Raw genomic sequence first — 15,456 nt, 5'->3', positions numbered from 1 at the left:
ATCGGTCAGGGATTGCACCTCATCACACCCCTGGCCAACACAGCTATGTCTGACAGAAGTTTGTAATACAAACCCGACCGGGGGTAAGTGCCAGAAGGGGCAAAAATAGCACCACATCATTCAACTCAGCCTTCCAAACCAGACAGGTTTAGGATGCTCCAAGCCACTACACAAATAGATCGCACTTTAATTCCCCATTCACAGCCATATGCTCAAGAGACACTATTTCAAGAAAGACTTGCATCCAGACAAATTACGTCCAACTCTGTGTTTGAGACACAAATGGCTGATGCTGCTCCCAGTGAAGTCAATGGCAAAACTCTCCTGGATTTTAGCAGGAATGAGACTTTAGACACTCAGGTCAAAATTTGCAGTAACAAGCTTTCCATAAAAACCTTTACAGTAGTAGATGCCTTTTTATCTCTAAGTTTTCCCACACATATATTCAGTGATTCTAATGGAAACAGGATATTTTTGCCCAGTAAGGACGTGATTTTCACTTCAAACTATTCATATTAATTTGAATGGGAATTGGGCAGCCCAATCTCTTTGATTACTTGGAAATATCCCATCCTAAATATTCCCCTGCAACCCATTCAGATCCATCACGGTGCCGCATCGCAGAGCCTGGAAGCAAAATGACTAGTCAGTAACTAAATGCTAAAGTGAAATTGACATATCCATTTCCCTTGTCCCAACACAAGAACCTAATCATGTCACATTACAGTTGAAACCAGAAAAACATGAAAATATGATTTGTTTTAATACTGTAAGAAGTAACAGCAATAATGATGAAAAATCACACGGGACTGCATCCCGCAGCAAGTTTTCAGACTTCTCCATTGAAATCAACAGAAAGTTCTGCTTAAACACCAATAGCCAAGCCCACAAAAATAAATTAAAAAATCAAAACAATAAAAAAATAAATAAAATCATGGTACCCCAAAATCATGATATTTAAACACACACACACACACCCCAATACTTGTTAGGGGGTTATTTGCCCGCTGGGTTTTAAGCCCTTGGGGACACATTTTCAAGCTTTTCTCTGGAACTATGCTAACTAGTCACTTAGCTTTATTAATTATGATGATGATGATTTTAAGAACAAAGATTCTCAGGCAACCACATGGCTCCAGGAGCTGGGGCTTTAAGATATGCACTACATATCGCGAGACTTATGACAAAAATCACGAGAGCCGGCACGTGGTGCATCTGACAAAGAAATCTAAGCAATCCAAAAGCCAACAAAATTTACATGTTAAAATGGTCTGTGTTTCACACGAGATTTCACACTAAATTTCAAATGAGAGCAGGTGTTCACATATTGGCTGAAATGTACAGCTATGGGAGTGAGATGGAGTCACTTTCCTTTTACAGAGACCAAACCTAAGCGCTGTTAGTTGGGCAGCACGAAGCACAGAGTTAGAATTGTTTAAACAATTCAGTTGGACAACAGTGTTGCACCCAGATCCTTTGTAAACTCTGCTTGTACCATTATCAAAGTATATAACAAGAGGTTATCCTTTTCATGCAAGGCTGGAATAGGCTTTTGATAAGAACAAACACATTTGAAAATAGGTTTCAGAGTAACAGCCGTGTTAGTCTGTATTCGCAAAAAGAAAAGGAGTACTTGTGGCACCTTAGAGACTAACCAATTTATTTGAGCATAAGCTTTCGTGAGCTACAGCTCACACTCATGCTCAAATAAATTGGTTAGTCTCTAAGGTGCCACAAGTACTCCTTTTTATTTGAAAATAGGACGCCTACAACTAAACAGCCTTAGGGCAGCAGAGAAATCCTGTCAGTCTCCGCATTTCTCTTCCTCCCCAGTTCCTTGTTAAGGACAATTAGATTATAAAATGGAGATTAACCTAAGGAAGGAATAAACTGCAGGAAGTGAGAGACAGAGCTTCCTGCCAACACAAGTGTCCTTCCTGATAAAGGGGGGAAAGACCTGTGGGAATCAGTTCAGCATAAATCTGGTAAAGAGCGCTGAGTGTGCCACACCTCTGGTTAGAAGCTGCCTTGAGTCTTTAGAGCCACAAGTTCAATTCCCCACTAAGCCAACTCATCTTGTTGCCTTTCTGAGTTAGATGAGAAACTGAATCCCATTATGTTTACTGTGGAGGATTCTCATGGAGGAAACTTGAAAGCCAAGGCCCATTCTGCTCTGCATAGACACTGAAGATTTGGTCCAGTGCCCCAGGCCAGGGTTACCAACCCAGCTGCCTTTGGGCAGTGTGCTGCATGCCAGCTGGCTGGTGCCCTGCACCCCAGAAATGGCTGCATCAGACACATGGATAGAACTTTACATAAGACTTCAGAATTCTTTGGAATAAAAAGTTACATTATGGTCATGATTTTGATCTCACTCACACCAGTGAAACGCCATTCATGTCAATGGATTTTAAACGCCAATTTACACCTCTATTTGTGAGAAAGGAAGCATGCCTTGACATTTATGTGCACCCTTTTAAAAAAAGCTGTTCTCCAATACAGCTGTAGAGAGATAAAGATGTCAAAAAAAAAAAAAGCCCCCCACAAGGGACTGTCTCCCTCAATGAGTTTCAAGCAGAATCCCACATTGAAATCAATAGGGAGTTTCACTTAAAGCCGGATAGTTAAGACTTGATCTTCCATGCCAAGCTCCCATTGACTTCAGTGGGAGTTTGGGGTGTGTAGGCAAGATCAAGTCTGATGTACCTGCTTTGATATCGTCGCCATTCCACGTGGCTGATTGGTCTGTCTACTGTAAGCTCCTTGTGGGCACAGGCAGCTTCATGATTCAGACTGCACTGAGCATCCTCTCTGGGTTCTTAATTAAGCATAAATCTAAATCTTGGTTCCCCTCCCACCCCACAAGATAGAATATGTTCATGATATCCCTCCATTAGTCACCTGATGCTATTTAACTAGCAATAAATGACAATAGATGTAAATGGCAGCCCTCTCCTGTCTAGGTGTTCAGATCACCGTACAGCCAAATAGAAGAGAGTCAGGAATTCAATACCTAGCAATGGTCTCCCTGAGTAATGAAGGTCAGAGTCAGACTTTACCAGAGGGGTTTTGTTTTGTTTTTAAGGGGTGGGGAATCTAGGTTCCAATTTAGGCCCATTAATAGAGACAGCAGAAGACCGATGCAAGCACTTTGCATCAGACACTAACCCAGAGAAAGTAGATGGAAATTCTATCATTTTACCATCCACACCAGCTGGCAAGGATTTACACTTAACTAGTGCAAGAAATCTGGTCCCACCTAAAACTCTGCTGCTGCTCTGAAACCTACATGTGAGCTAAAGAAGAAACTCCATTATTATTTGTCGCAGGCTAAGGCCTATGACACAGTGGAATAGATTTGTTGCCAATTCCTGAGATATTTGGCAAACAAAATAAAAAGAAAAAAAAGGAAAACCAGCCCCTGGAAGCTAGTCATTAGTCATTGATACTCTCAGCTCTACCCTTAAATGGGGGGGGGGGGGATTATAATTATAATTACAGAGAATAATAATATACAGAGAATTATAAACCAGTCAGCCATAACTTCTGGAACCTAGAAAGATACTGGAAGAAGCTAGAAATCAATTTGTAAGCACCTAGAGCAGTGGTCCCCAAACTGTGGCGCAGACCTCTATGGGGGCACGGAGGAACGTTCGGGGGGCACAGGGTGCCTGGCCCAAGCCAACCCCCATGGGGGGGTCAGCAGGGAGCATCACCCTGCCCCACTCTACCCCCAGCTCCGCTCCCAGCAGCAGCTGCAGGTCCTACCCTGGCCTTTGCCACTGTCTCCTGGCTGAACACGGACCAGGTAGGGGAGGCGTGGACAAAAAAGTTTGGAGACCAATGACCTAGAGGGTAATAGGATTTTAATTAATAGCCAGTACAGATTTGTCAAGAACAAATCACACCAAACCAACCCCGTTTCCTTCTTTGCCAGGGTTACTGATCTAGTGAATAGGGGGAAGCAGTAGCTGGGATATATACTCCTGAGGGAATTCTGCCCCAAAAACCCCAAAATTCTGCATATTTTGTTTGTCAGAATAGTGCACTATAATCACACCAGTTTCACTTATTTTGCTAATTTATTTAAACTACCATACGGGGTGGTGGGGGGGGAGGCGGGAATCACAACAACGGTTCAGCATTTCCTAAACACATGGAAGTTAAGTTACAAATACTTGGTAACCAATATCCTGCATTCCAGTTATAATCCTGGATTTTCATTTAAAATTACGTGACTTTTACTTTGGTGGTTGGTGAGCTGTAAAGTAGACTGTCGCTTTAAATGGCTCCAACTTGCACACATGAAAGCCGTACAGTTTTGCTAATCATTGTCTTGCATTTTTTTTTAAATGGGTAAGTAAAACAGATCTTGAGCTGTAATCTAACCCTATTCATAGGCTCATAGAAGATTAGGGTTGGAAGAGACCTCAGGAGGTATCTAGTCCACAGTGGCACAGGGGGGAAAAAAGAAAAAGGGAGAGAGCACATAGACCTTCCTAGCTGAGAATTCCATTACTGTCATTTACAATAAGGCTCTGGCAAGGTAAAGGAGCCTTAATTGACTAAGAATGGGAACAATTCACCGACAATGGGAACATTAGCAGCCTGCCTGCTTAGTTGCTACATTTCTGCTCTGCCTCAGGGACAGAGCCTGCTTCACACAGCCCTGCACCTCCAAGGCTGGGATGCAGGGACAGGGACAGAGAGAGTCTGTCTCATTCCTTCGCAAGGCAGGCAGGCACCCAGCCCCAGCCTCTTACCCTGTCTCCAGAGACCCATACACACGCCCAGTCTCCTTCCTCCCCTCCGCACCAGGCTGCCAGGGAACGGGGGTGCTTCCCACAGATTTCTTGGCTCCCCCATTTTTCTGCAGGGGAGCCAAGAAATCTGCTGAAGGTATGAATTCTGCACCTCCTTCCCCCAGGACTAGATATAACTTGATTTTAGTAAAGTTTTTGACACAGCCCCACAGAACATTCTTCTCATAAGCACACTAGGGAAATGTGGTCTTGATTAAATCAGATGGGTGCGCAACTAGAGTTGTTACCAATGGCTTACTGACAAACAGTGAGGGTGTATCTCCTGAAGTCCTGCAGAAGTCTTCCCTGGGTCTGGTAGTACTCAACATTTGTATTAGTGGCTTGCATAATGGAGTGGAGAATAGGCTATAGAAAATCTGCAGATGGCACCAAAAGTCTAGTTGCAAGCACTGTGGAGGACTAGATTAGAATTCAAAATGACCTTGGCAAATTAGAGAATTGATCTGAAATCAACACGACAAAATTCAGTCAAGACAAGTGATAAGTACTACATTTAGGAAGAAAACAAAATATCGAATGCACAGCTACAAAATGGGGAATAGATGGTCGTACTGCTGAAAAGGACCTGTGGTTTATAGTGGATCACAAACCGAGTATGAGCCAAGAATGTAATGCAGTGGCAAAAAAAAAAAAAAAGCTAATATTCTGGGGTGTATTAATAGGAGCATTGTATATAAGACACAGGAGGTAACTGCCCCCACTTTACTCAGTGCTGGTGAGGCCTCAGCTGGAGTACTGTGTCCAGCTCTGGGCGCCACACTAGTAAAGATGTGGACAAACTGGAGAGTCCAGAGGAGAGCAACAAAAATTATCAAAGATTTAGAAAACTTGACCTATGAGGAAAGGTTAAAAAACTGGACATGTTTAGTCTTGAGAACAGAAGACTGAGAAGGCACCTAATAGTCTTCAAATACGTTAAGGGCTGTTATAAAGAGTACCATGAGCAAATTTTCTGCATGTCTAATGAAAGTAGGACACAAAATAAGGGGCTTAATCTGCAAAAACAGAGCTTTAAATTAGATATTAGGAAAAGCTTTCTATCTAGAAGGGTAGTTAAACTCTGGAACAGGCTTCCAAAGGAGGCTTTGGAATCCCCGTCATGGGAGGTGTCTAAGAACAGGTTGGACAAACACCTGTCAGGGCCGGTCTAGGTTTACTTGGTCCTGCCTCTCAAGGTCCCTGCCAGCCCAACATTTCTATGATTCTGTGATTCAAACAACCTAGTTAAAACAATCCAACTTCCAAACCTGCTGGTTGTGGACAGAGCTTGAAAGTACACCCTTAAAGGTTCAATAAAAACCCAGAGGGCAAATATCCTTCCCCTTAAAAAAAAAAGTTTATTTGCCCTTTCATGATTTTTATGCCAGTGATATGACGGGGAGCAGGGGTCATGATTCCTGAGCAGGTTTCAGAGTAACAGCCGTGTAAGTCTGTATTCGCAAAAAGAAAAGGAGTACTTGTGGCCCCTTAGAGACTAACCAATTTATTTGAGCATAAGCTTTCGTGAGTTACAGCTCACTTCATCGGATGCATACTGTGGAAAGGGTAGAAGATCCTTTCCACAGTATGCATCCGATGAAGTGAGCTGTAGCTCATGAAAGCTTATGCTCAAATAAATTGGTTAGTCTCTAAGGGGCCACAAGTACTCCTTTTCTTTTTGGCATTCCTGAGCAGTTAGGATTGGCAACATTAAAACCAGCTACTCCTGTTGGAAAAACATTTTTTTCTGTTGCCAAAGGCTGGCAGGGACACAGTTTTTGTCGGGCTAGCACTGAAAGGACTCATGGTTTGGAGTTTCCTGGATGAAAAAGGCCCCTTTTGCCTCTTTGCATTTTAAGCATCCTCCTTGTATCGCTCCCATGTGCTTTTTCAGAGTCATCTTTGACATATTTGAGCCTTGCAATCTAAGGCAGGAGTCAAACAGCAGGAAGTTTTGTTAACTAAAACTAGTCCTACCCTAAAAGATCTACAGTTTGTTCCTTCATTATTGCCTAATCCCTGCTCTGAACAGACCACAGACCCTTCTCCTTGAAAATGCAGCATAAAACTCCTAGGACTGCTACCAGTCAACATCATTAGCAAACACACACCTTCTTTCAGTCACAAACTTTCCCCCACCTACATACCAGCACCTAGGCCTGGTAGAGGAGGAAGTGTGTGTGTAAGTGGAACCATCCTGTTGTCTTCATATTAGCTACTTGTCTCTGCTTGATTTTTTTGGTCTGATATTATGGAGAAGGCTTCAGTGAAAAGGCCAGTGAATATACGGCTCTATAACCCTCCAATGGATGGAAATAATATGTTTCCCAGATCTGGGTGAATACTAATTTGTGAAAATTTGGTCCAATACAACCCATGTATTCACTTTAACAACACTGCCCAGTCATTTCCCACCACAAACAGAGCAAATTTCATTTGCAGTGCAAAGGTCTCAAATAGTTTGGCTCATGAGTTCTGATCACCATATTTGGGATCAGGAAGGAATTTCCCCCTGGTCACATTGGCAGAGACCCTGGGGGGAGGGAGGGGGTTGCCTTCCTCTGCAGCATGGGTCACTATTTTACTGCAAGTGTAAATGGTGGATTCTCTGTAACTTGAATTATTGAAACCATGATTTGAGGACTTCAGTAACTCAGCCAGAGGTCAGAGGTCTATTGCAGGAGTGGGTGGGTGAGGCTCTGTGGCCCACAACAAGCAGGAGGTCAGACTAGATGTTCATGATGGTCCCGTCTTGCCTTAAAGTCTATGAGTCTGTGCATTTGACTGGCCATCTTTGGTCTATCCTCCTGCTCAGAGCAGATTCAACCATGGTTACTGAACTAGTCCTGAATATAATTTGTCCTCCTTGGCTACAACTGCAGCAAAATAGTGCTTATTCGCGCACCAGTTCTGCTGCATGTTGTCAGCAACAGTAGCCTTAACAAGCCCTGTGGGGAAATCACACACTGAAGGAGCAAGAAACAGCTGCAATCAGACACCACTGAGAGCTGCAGTGAGTAGGTCACCAAACAGCCCAAAGGCTAAATAAAATTCATTTGAGTGAAGTAGTTGGAATTGTCCTACTGACCAGACCACCTGCTTGCTGCTAACACATGAAGAGAAAATAAAGGCTGAATTAATCAGGTAAGATTATTCCTGGGAAGAGTTCACTCAGCTCCAGGATGGACTAACTATACAGCTCACACAAGTGGCATGGCCACAAAGCTTTGCAGATCCACGCAGTCTTCCTCGTCACCCCAAGGAGGAATTGTAATTGAAGTTGCTAACCAGAACCAGCTCCTCAGCTGCAACACTGATTACCTCTGAACAAGCTGCACATGAAGCGTGGAAAGGTTAAAGCAATCAGGCCTTGCCGTCTCTTCTCTGCTTGGCTGCATTATGGATTCTCCACCAATGGTATTTCTAAGGGGCCTACGTTCTGCTCTCATTCACGTCAGGGACTCCTGCGGGGCTCTGAGGCGGACACAGAACAGAACGTGACTCCAAATCTGAGAACCTCTCAGTTTTCTGCTTAATGAAAGCTCTCGGCACCACAGAATATGAAACAATAAAGGTCTTTACAGAGCAGCTGATCTGCTTGGGCTGCATAGATGCAGATACAATTACTGATTCTTCAAATCTGTAACAAGCCATTAGGCAGGGCAAGGCAGGGCAGGGGAAAGATAATAGGTAGAAACTCTGCAGTGAAGACAGGGCTCATCTTCTCTGCGAAGTTAACTCCCAGGTTGCTCCTAGAATCCCATCCACAGCAAAACCCCTTCACTCAGTGTCAGTGGTGCTAACTCAAGCTGGCTGGCCTGGAAGGACGTTCAGACTGGGAGCACAATTAATCAGCTGCTAAGACAACCAGAATGCAGGGTACCACCCCTAGTCCTCCAATGCCTTCCTATCATTCCTCCTCGCACCACTGCCGTGACCTGTGTGGAGACAGCACTTGAGGGTTGTTTTGTAGCATGGCTACAAGCTAGGCTCACTGGAGAGGAGTAACTTGAGTGTAGATTGATGCAGAGTTAACTCTACATCAAAGACATTCTCACAGCCTGAGACCAGATGGGGCCATTTGCCTTGAATAACTAAATTCTTCATTCAGGGCAAGAAGAAAGTGACTCAGCAATTCTTCACCATTGCCCGCTAACAATCACTCTAGGAGGAACCCACAGATCAAAGATCAACAACTAAGAGACTAAGGTGCCACAAGTCCTCCTTTTCTTTTTGCGAATACAGACTAACACGGCTGTTACTCTGAAACTAAGAGACTAGAAACAATCTGGGAAGTCACTTACACTTTGTTTTAATATAAAAATACAATTTTCTAAACGCCAGGTTTTAAAATAAGCAGAAACTGTAAGAGGTGCACATGCTTCTGGGTGAGCACCAGTGGCCCAAATCCACTCTCAGAAAATATCCTCTCTGACATGACCTTACCCTTCAAGTGATAAGGCCTCACCAGAACTGTTCAACACCTTAGCAGGAAATTCCAAACCAAGGCCTTGGAGTTAAGATACAAGGCCAGGTTAGCCTGGCCCTCTCACAAGGCAAGAGCAATAATCCACACAACCAATAAGCAACAAAACAGGCCCCTTAATTGAGGTAAGGCCTGGGCTGCACAAGTAACTTGCTCTAGATCACATACAGGGGGGATTTTGAACTATTTGAGTTAGATCCAGTGCAAAACAGTGTGGACTCTTAACACACTTAAATTGCATTTATAGCTATTGAAAATATCTGTACTCGTTTTAACCTAAAACGATATAAGCCTGGTTCAAACTTGAGTTAAGAGTACTGAAATTATGTTTTGCACCTGTTTAACTAAATTGGTTTTTAGAGTAATGGATTTTAAGGTGAGAATGAACTATTATTAGGTCATCTAGTCTGACCTGTATAACATAAACCACAGCATTTCACCCAATTACCCCTGTATTGAACTCAATTACTTGCATTCAAACTGATTCAAAGCTGGCACAGTACAGTTTGTAACACAGCCACAGCCTGCATTAAGCTAAAAATCAAAACAACCTGAGGTTTAAGTCTATGTAAGATGGTCCATACAAGGCTGTCCGCTGGTTTAACCAAAGCGGATTCAAAACAGGTTCCAGTTTGCATGAAAGAGTCTGAACAAGAGCATTCCTGTAAGTCACCTCCAGCTAAGGTGAAGTGGGACGAAAGGCCTATCCAACAGTTCTGTTGCTGTGAAAACTAACAGACAGCATTTCTCCTATGAAAAGCCCTGCAAGGACTCATCAGACCAGCCCAAACCCTGTAATCGAAGACACCCTGAGCTAAAGCAGCAACCAGTTCCAGCCTCCCTCCCCACTACGTGTGATTTGCTGTGCAAGAGCTGCTGCTTATCCATCCCACAAGCCAGGAAAGCAGAACGCTCCCGGTCACTCCACAAGCCTTCGAGCCAGCACTAGGGAATACTTGGAACTCGTTTTTATTTTAGAAAACACCCTAAAATCTGCATCTTGCAAGCAAGCGCCCTTAGAACTGGCCTTCCCCTCCCTGAAGAAAGCCACCTCACTCCTCAAACAGGAGAGGGAAAGGGTTAGAAAACAGCCCCCTCAAATGCAGCTCACCTCTTTTCTATTGTTGTACTTCAGCCCTGAATCCGAGGTTTTCAGTTTTCTTCCTGGGGAAAGCTGATAATCATTCATTTTTCTTTCTTCCGAAGGCCAATAGTTCATGTTTTCCTTCCCCCCTCCTTTTTTGGAGGTTTGGGAGAACGGGGATGTGGAGTTTGCACCCCAAACAATTCAACGTTTTCAGTCCCAGCGCACAGAGCAGTTGGTCCCGCTGCGGTGTGCAAAGTCCTTCCTGGTGACTGAGTAGCTCAAAAACCTGAGTCCATGGCTGATCAGTTTCAGCTGAAACTCAGAGACCGGGTGAAGCCAGCTGTGGGAACTGCAAGGTCTCGGAGTACAGTACTTCCTTGCTCCCTAGGTTACCCTCCCACTTGGGTCCCGCACTTTGGTCCCCTTCCCTTGCCCTTTTCTCCTCCCTGTGTTGTTTATCTGGAGTTTTCCTCCCCTTCTCCTGGAGCTCAGGTAGTTTCAAGGTGTGGCTGTTTCTCTCTGTGTGTGTGATCACACGAGATTACCTCGCCTGAGCCCCTCCTCTCTCTCTCTTTCTTCTGGCAGGTGAAAGATCCTGCCCCTGCAAAAGGCTCATTCAGCAGCTCTATTCACTTGCAAAAAAAAAACAACCCTGGTGGTTCCAGTCCTCTGTCCCTGTGAGGCACCCAGATACAGGGGTGCCCACACACACTGGTGAGGAGCGAGCATTTCATATATTTTAACAATTAGAAAAACTCTGGGCGACCCAAAAATTAATTAGATTTACAGTAACACGAGGAGCCCCCTCCCCCCATAGAAATAAACATGTATACATAAAGGAACCAGCCAGCTGGTAAATCAAAGCAGCAGAAAAGCCCCCTTTATTCCCACTAGAATAACCTTCCCCAAAACCTTATCAAATTTTGGGGATACCCCCAGGCACTGGGCATGTGGGGTGACACCCCCAGGCACTAGCTGGGAGTGGATATTTGGGGGGGATACGCAGCAATTAGAAAAGGAGGACTTGTGGTACCTTAGAGACTAACAAATTTATTTGAGCATAAGCTTTCCTGAGCTACAGCAGATTCCTCTCAATTGAGCCCCCCCTCACCACACACACACACACACTCTCTCTCTCCCATACTGAAGCCAAACGGTAACAATGGAGCCCTACTTCTCAGGGGAGAGGTTGTGCTGGGGAAATGCACTAATTTCATGCAGGCACAGAGCAATCAAACCTTTCTGAATAGGCTGCTAAGGTGAAATTGACAATGTGAGCCACTAGAATAGAGCTGGGAAGCAACAGGGAGTGAACAAAGGACTTCCCAGCGGGGAGTCTATGCCAGCAAACACCAGGTCCCATCTTCTCACTGCTTTGAGTAGGGTTGCAGATTGCACCAAAGATTCTAATGCCTGGGTGTCCCTATGTGTTTGGTCACCATGGTTTGGTCCACACACCATTTTTGTACCAGCATAACTATTTGTTGTTGGGAGTGACTTTTTTTTACCAGACTAGTTATCCTGGTACACCCCCTAGCGTGGCCAGTTATACTGATATAAAGGAGTCTTAGACCAGTATAGCCTAGTCCCCTTCGTGTATGTGAATACCTATGCCAGCATAAATCAGCTTTATACTGATATAACTGCATCCACAACAGGGAGGTTGTACCATTCTAGTAATACCCGACTAGTTAAAGCAGCACCACTTTTGTGGGCAGCTAAGCTCTGATGAATCAAGGGAAGGCATTTACTTGGTAACAGTTTCAGGATGCAGACAAATGCCTACAGCATGGCATGTGGTGCCCATACCATCAGATGTTAAGGTTAACAACAGATGTGGCTGCAGTGGGACTGACCGGATCTATCGCTAGACCGTGAGATGAAGCCACAACAAAACCTCAGATCCAAACTTTGGGGAAACTGATCTGGAGGCAGATTTGAAAATTGTGGGTGGGGCCTATTTATATTGAAACTCCATCCACCCACATTCTCCTCCACGGCTATTTCTTTAGGGACGAGGTGTGTGGCCAAATAGGGGCCAAATCCCTGGACTCCCTAATTTTTAATCTTCCAGGCTCAGGGGTGGATTAAGAATAAATGAAACATGGATTCACCTCAACTTTTCAGCTTCTGCCCAGCTCCTCTCCCCCAACTCTTTGATCTTCCTCTCCTGCCATTCACAGGGTCTCTTCCAACCCAGCTCTTTCCTCCTTAGGCCATGTCTACTCTCCAAAAGCTTTTGTCAGCATACTTGTGCTGGTCAAAGATGAGAGGAGGTCCGCTCTGTGATCGATATATAACTGTGCTGGCAGAAGCCACTAGTGCAGATGAAGTTATTCGGACAAAACTGTAACGTTGACAGGTACAGATTGTTTTGCTCAGGGAGGCTGGAATAAGTGATGCTACTGGGAAAAGCACAGTTTTGTCGGTATAAGCTGCACCCATTCTGCTGATGTTTGCTGGCCTGGTATACGGGTATAGCTACACCAGCAAAACAGTCTGACCTCGTCTCAATTCCATTTTCCAGACTTGGGTATGATCCACATGAATTTCTAATACGCTTGCCACACCCCTTATAGCCTGGCCCTGTGTTCCTCACTGCTGACCTGGGTCCCTTTCACACCAGTTGGTCTCTCCCCCAAGGATCCAGCCTTAATCCATCCTTACAGGGTGGGGTGGATGTAGCTGGGAAAGTGGGATCTGCCATGCACTGTCCTTTTATATTCCTAAAAACTCTGCCAGTGCACAGCAGAAGCTGCCATTGTGTTCTCACACTTGTGGCTGGGACAGCCTGTGACAGAGGAGACACACTCATATCCTGTGAAAAGAAAAGGAGTACCTTAGAGACTAACCAATTTATTTGAGCATAAGCTTTCTTGAGCTACAGCATCCGATGAATTGAGCTGTAGCTCACGAAAGCTTATGATCAAATAAATTGGTTAGTCTCTAAGGTGCCCCAAGTCCTCCTTTTCTTTTTGCGAATACCGACTAACACGGCTGCTACTCTGAAACCTGTCATATCCTGTGCTCGCTCTCTCTGTTGTTTTCCTTAGTCTAAACTATATCATTCTGATTGCAAATCTGCCGTAGGCCATTCCTGCAGCCCATGTGTGGAAGATCTGCTCCTACAATTTGCTCTTTGTGTACATATAAACCACAATGTACACTGACAGCTCCTTCTCCTGCATGTAGAAACCTTAACTCCCTCCCCACCCCCCCTTCTCCTGCTCTCTCACAAGCTCCTACCATCCCAATCACTTAACCAGGAAGTATCCTTAGATAAAGACTAACCTTCGAAACCTGAAACCGATAGGTGGCTGGTCTCAGGAGCAGGTGAGGGGCCTACAGGTGGCCTATGCGGTATCATAGAAGACTGACTGGACGAGAGCCAGCTGTGTTGTGCAATAGCTGGCTGTGTTTCTACCAGCCTCCCTGCCTTAGGAGCCTCGGGGGCTGCCGGCCAGAGAGCAGTTTCTGTGTTACACTGGTAGGCAGGCGGAAGGGCATTTCTGAGCCATGCAGCACCCTCCCTGAACTGATCCACTGCTCTCTCTTCCCTCTCCAGTCCCTCCTCAGCACCCATTGTGTTATCAAGCTAAGTGCTTTTGCTGGGAGCGGAAGGAGCTCCGCGCTGGGGCTGAAGACAGGATTTGTACGCTGCCATCCTGATTCACTGTTTCCGAACACCCGCAGCTCCTGCTGACGTCACCTGGAGTTGGGAGTGTTCAGCACTTTGGTGAATCAGGTTCCTACTGCTTACAGGCTAATGCTTTCACCTGCTGTGCTGAGCAGCTTTTTGCATACGAGGCAGCAATCTGAAGTGTCTGGGGGGGAAAAGTGTGACGATGCAAAGGAACTAAAGAGACAGAGAAGTCAGGGGCCCCAAGCTAATTACGGCCTTTCAGTTCTACAGTTTGGGGGCAGAGAGCTGGCCTTAGGTCTGTTTCACTGCAATAATGGTATTATTGATTTATTCTTCGTGGTGCAGCAGCACTCAGGAACCCGAGGCATGGCCCACGAGGCCCTGGTGCTAGGCACAGTACGAACACAGAACAAAAAGATGGTCTCTGCCCCACTGAGCTGACAATCTGCTTGGCATGTTTTCAATGGTATGCAGTTATATACAGGATGGATATATTTTCCCAAAGCTTTCTTTTTTCACAGAGGTTATATTTTTATTGGGTTTTGATACATCATGAACATAAGTCACTTAAACACTGTTAGATAAAGATCAGGGGAGAGAGAACAAAATAAATGATCGTGTGAAGGGGTCAGAAAGGGATACCCCTGTTCTCCCCCACCAATGATTTTGTATGACTCCTTCCTTTGAACCATCAGGGATGGCTATGGCTGGAGATGGGAAACTGGAGCGGGAGAGCCAGTGTTCGGAGGTGGCAAAGAACATTCTCTCTCGCAGATGCTTGGTTGGCTGGTTCCTACTCACAAGCTCAGGATCTAACTCATCTCCCTATGTAAGGGCAGAAGGGTAGGGACTTTGGGTTTTTCATTGTTTTTCCACCTTCCGCTGCAGCACATGGGTGTGGGTCACTTACCAGAATCATCTGGGTACAGCTCACTTAAATCAATTGCTTGCCAGGGCCTTGGGCACCAGTGCACCTCAGTCCCTTCTCTGCCTGTGGCACAGAACTCTCTCAGTGCCTGAGGCCTGTAATATTTGCTCACATTTCGGTTGTTAGGTTTACTATGCGGCTCTTGGCCTGTGATACACGGAAGTCAGACTTCTGACCTTAAACTCCATGACTCTAATAAATGTAGTAACAACTCTTTGGGGGAAAGGGACCGAGAAGTACCAAGATCTCAAAGCACTAATTCAAGTTGTAATCAATTAAATCTTCTAGCCCCCTGTGAGAAAAGGAAGTATAATGAGCCCCATTTTAACGGATGCAGAAATTGGAGCAGAGAGATGAGTAACTCAGGAGTTTGACTCATAGCTCTTGCTGCTTAACTACTCAGACACATTTCAGAGTAGCAGCCATGTTAGTCTGTATTTGCAAAAAGAAGAGGAGTACGAATGGCACCTTAGAGACTAACCAATTTATTTGAGCATAAGCTTTCGAGAG

At 45.0% G+C, this 15,456-nt stretch overlaps 1 protein-coding gene across 5 annotated transcripts in view; it reads right to left on the bottom strand.

The window, feature by feature from the left end:
• The window catches only part of ST14 (ST14 transmembrane serine protease matriptase), a 66,517-nt gene extending 55,620 nt beyond the window's left edge, over window positions 1–10,897 (bottom strand). For all 5 annotated transcript variants that reach the window (XR_014709243.1, XR_014709244.1, XR_014709245.1 and 2 more), the window contains exon 1: window positions 10,400–10,897. Coding sequence is in view for 1 of the 5 variants with exons in the window: in XM_084611728.1 (XP_084467854.1) it covers window positions 10,400–10,507 (108 nt within the window). In the remaining 4 variants the exon portion in view is untranslated. The remainder of the gene's footprint in view (window positions 1–10,399) is intronic.
• Between the last annotated feature and the right edge of the window lie 4,559 nt (window positions 10,898–15,456).

The sequence above is a fragment of the Lepidochelys olivacea genome (genome assembly GCF_965140295.1).
Source record: "Lepidochelys olivacea isolate rLepOli2 genome assembly, chromosome: 22".
NCBI classification, from domain to species: Eukaryota; Metazoa; Chordata; order Testudines; family Cheloniidae; genus Lepidochelys; species Lepidochelys olivacea.
Note: the sequence above shows the minus strand (reverse complement) of the source record. Positions and strands in the feature narration are given on the sequence as shown.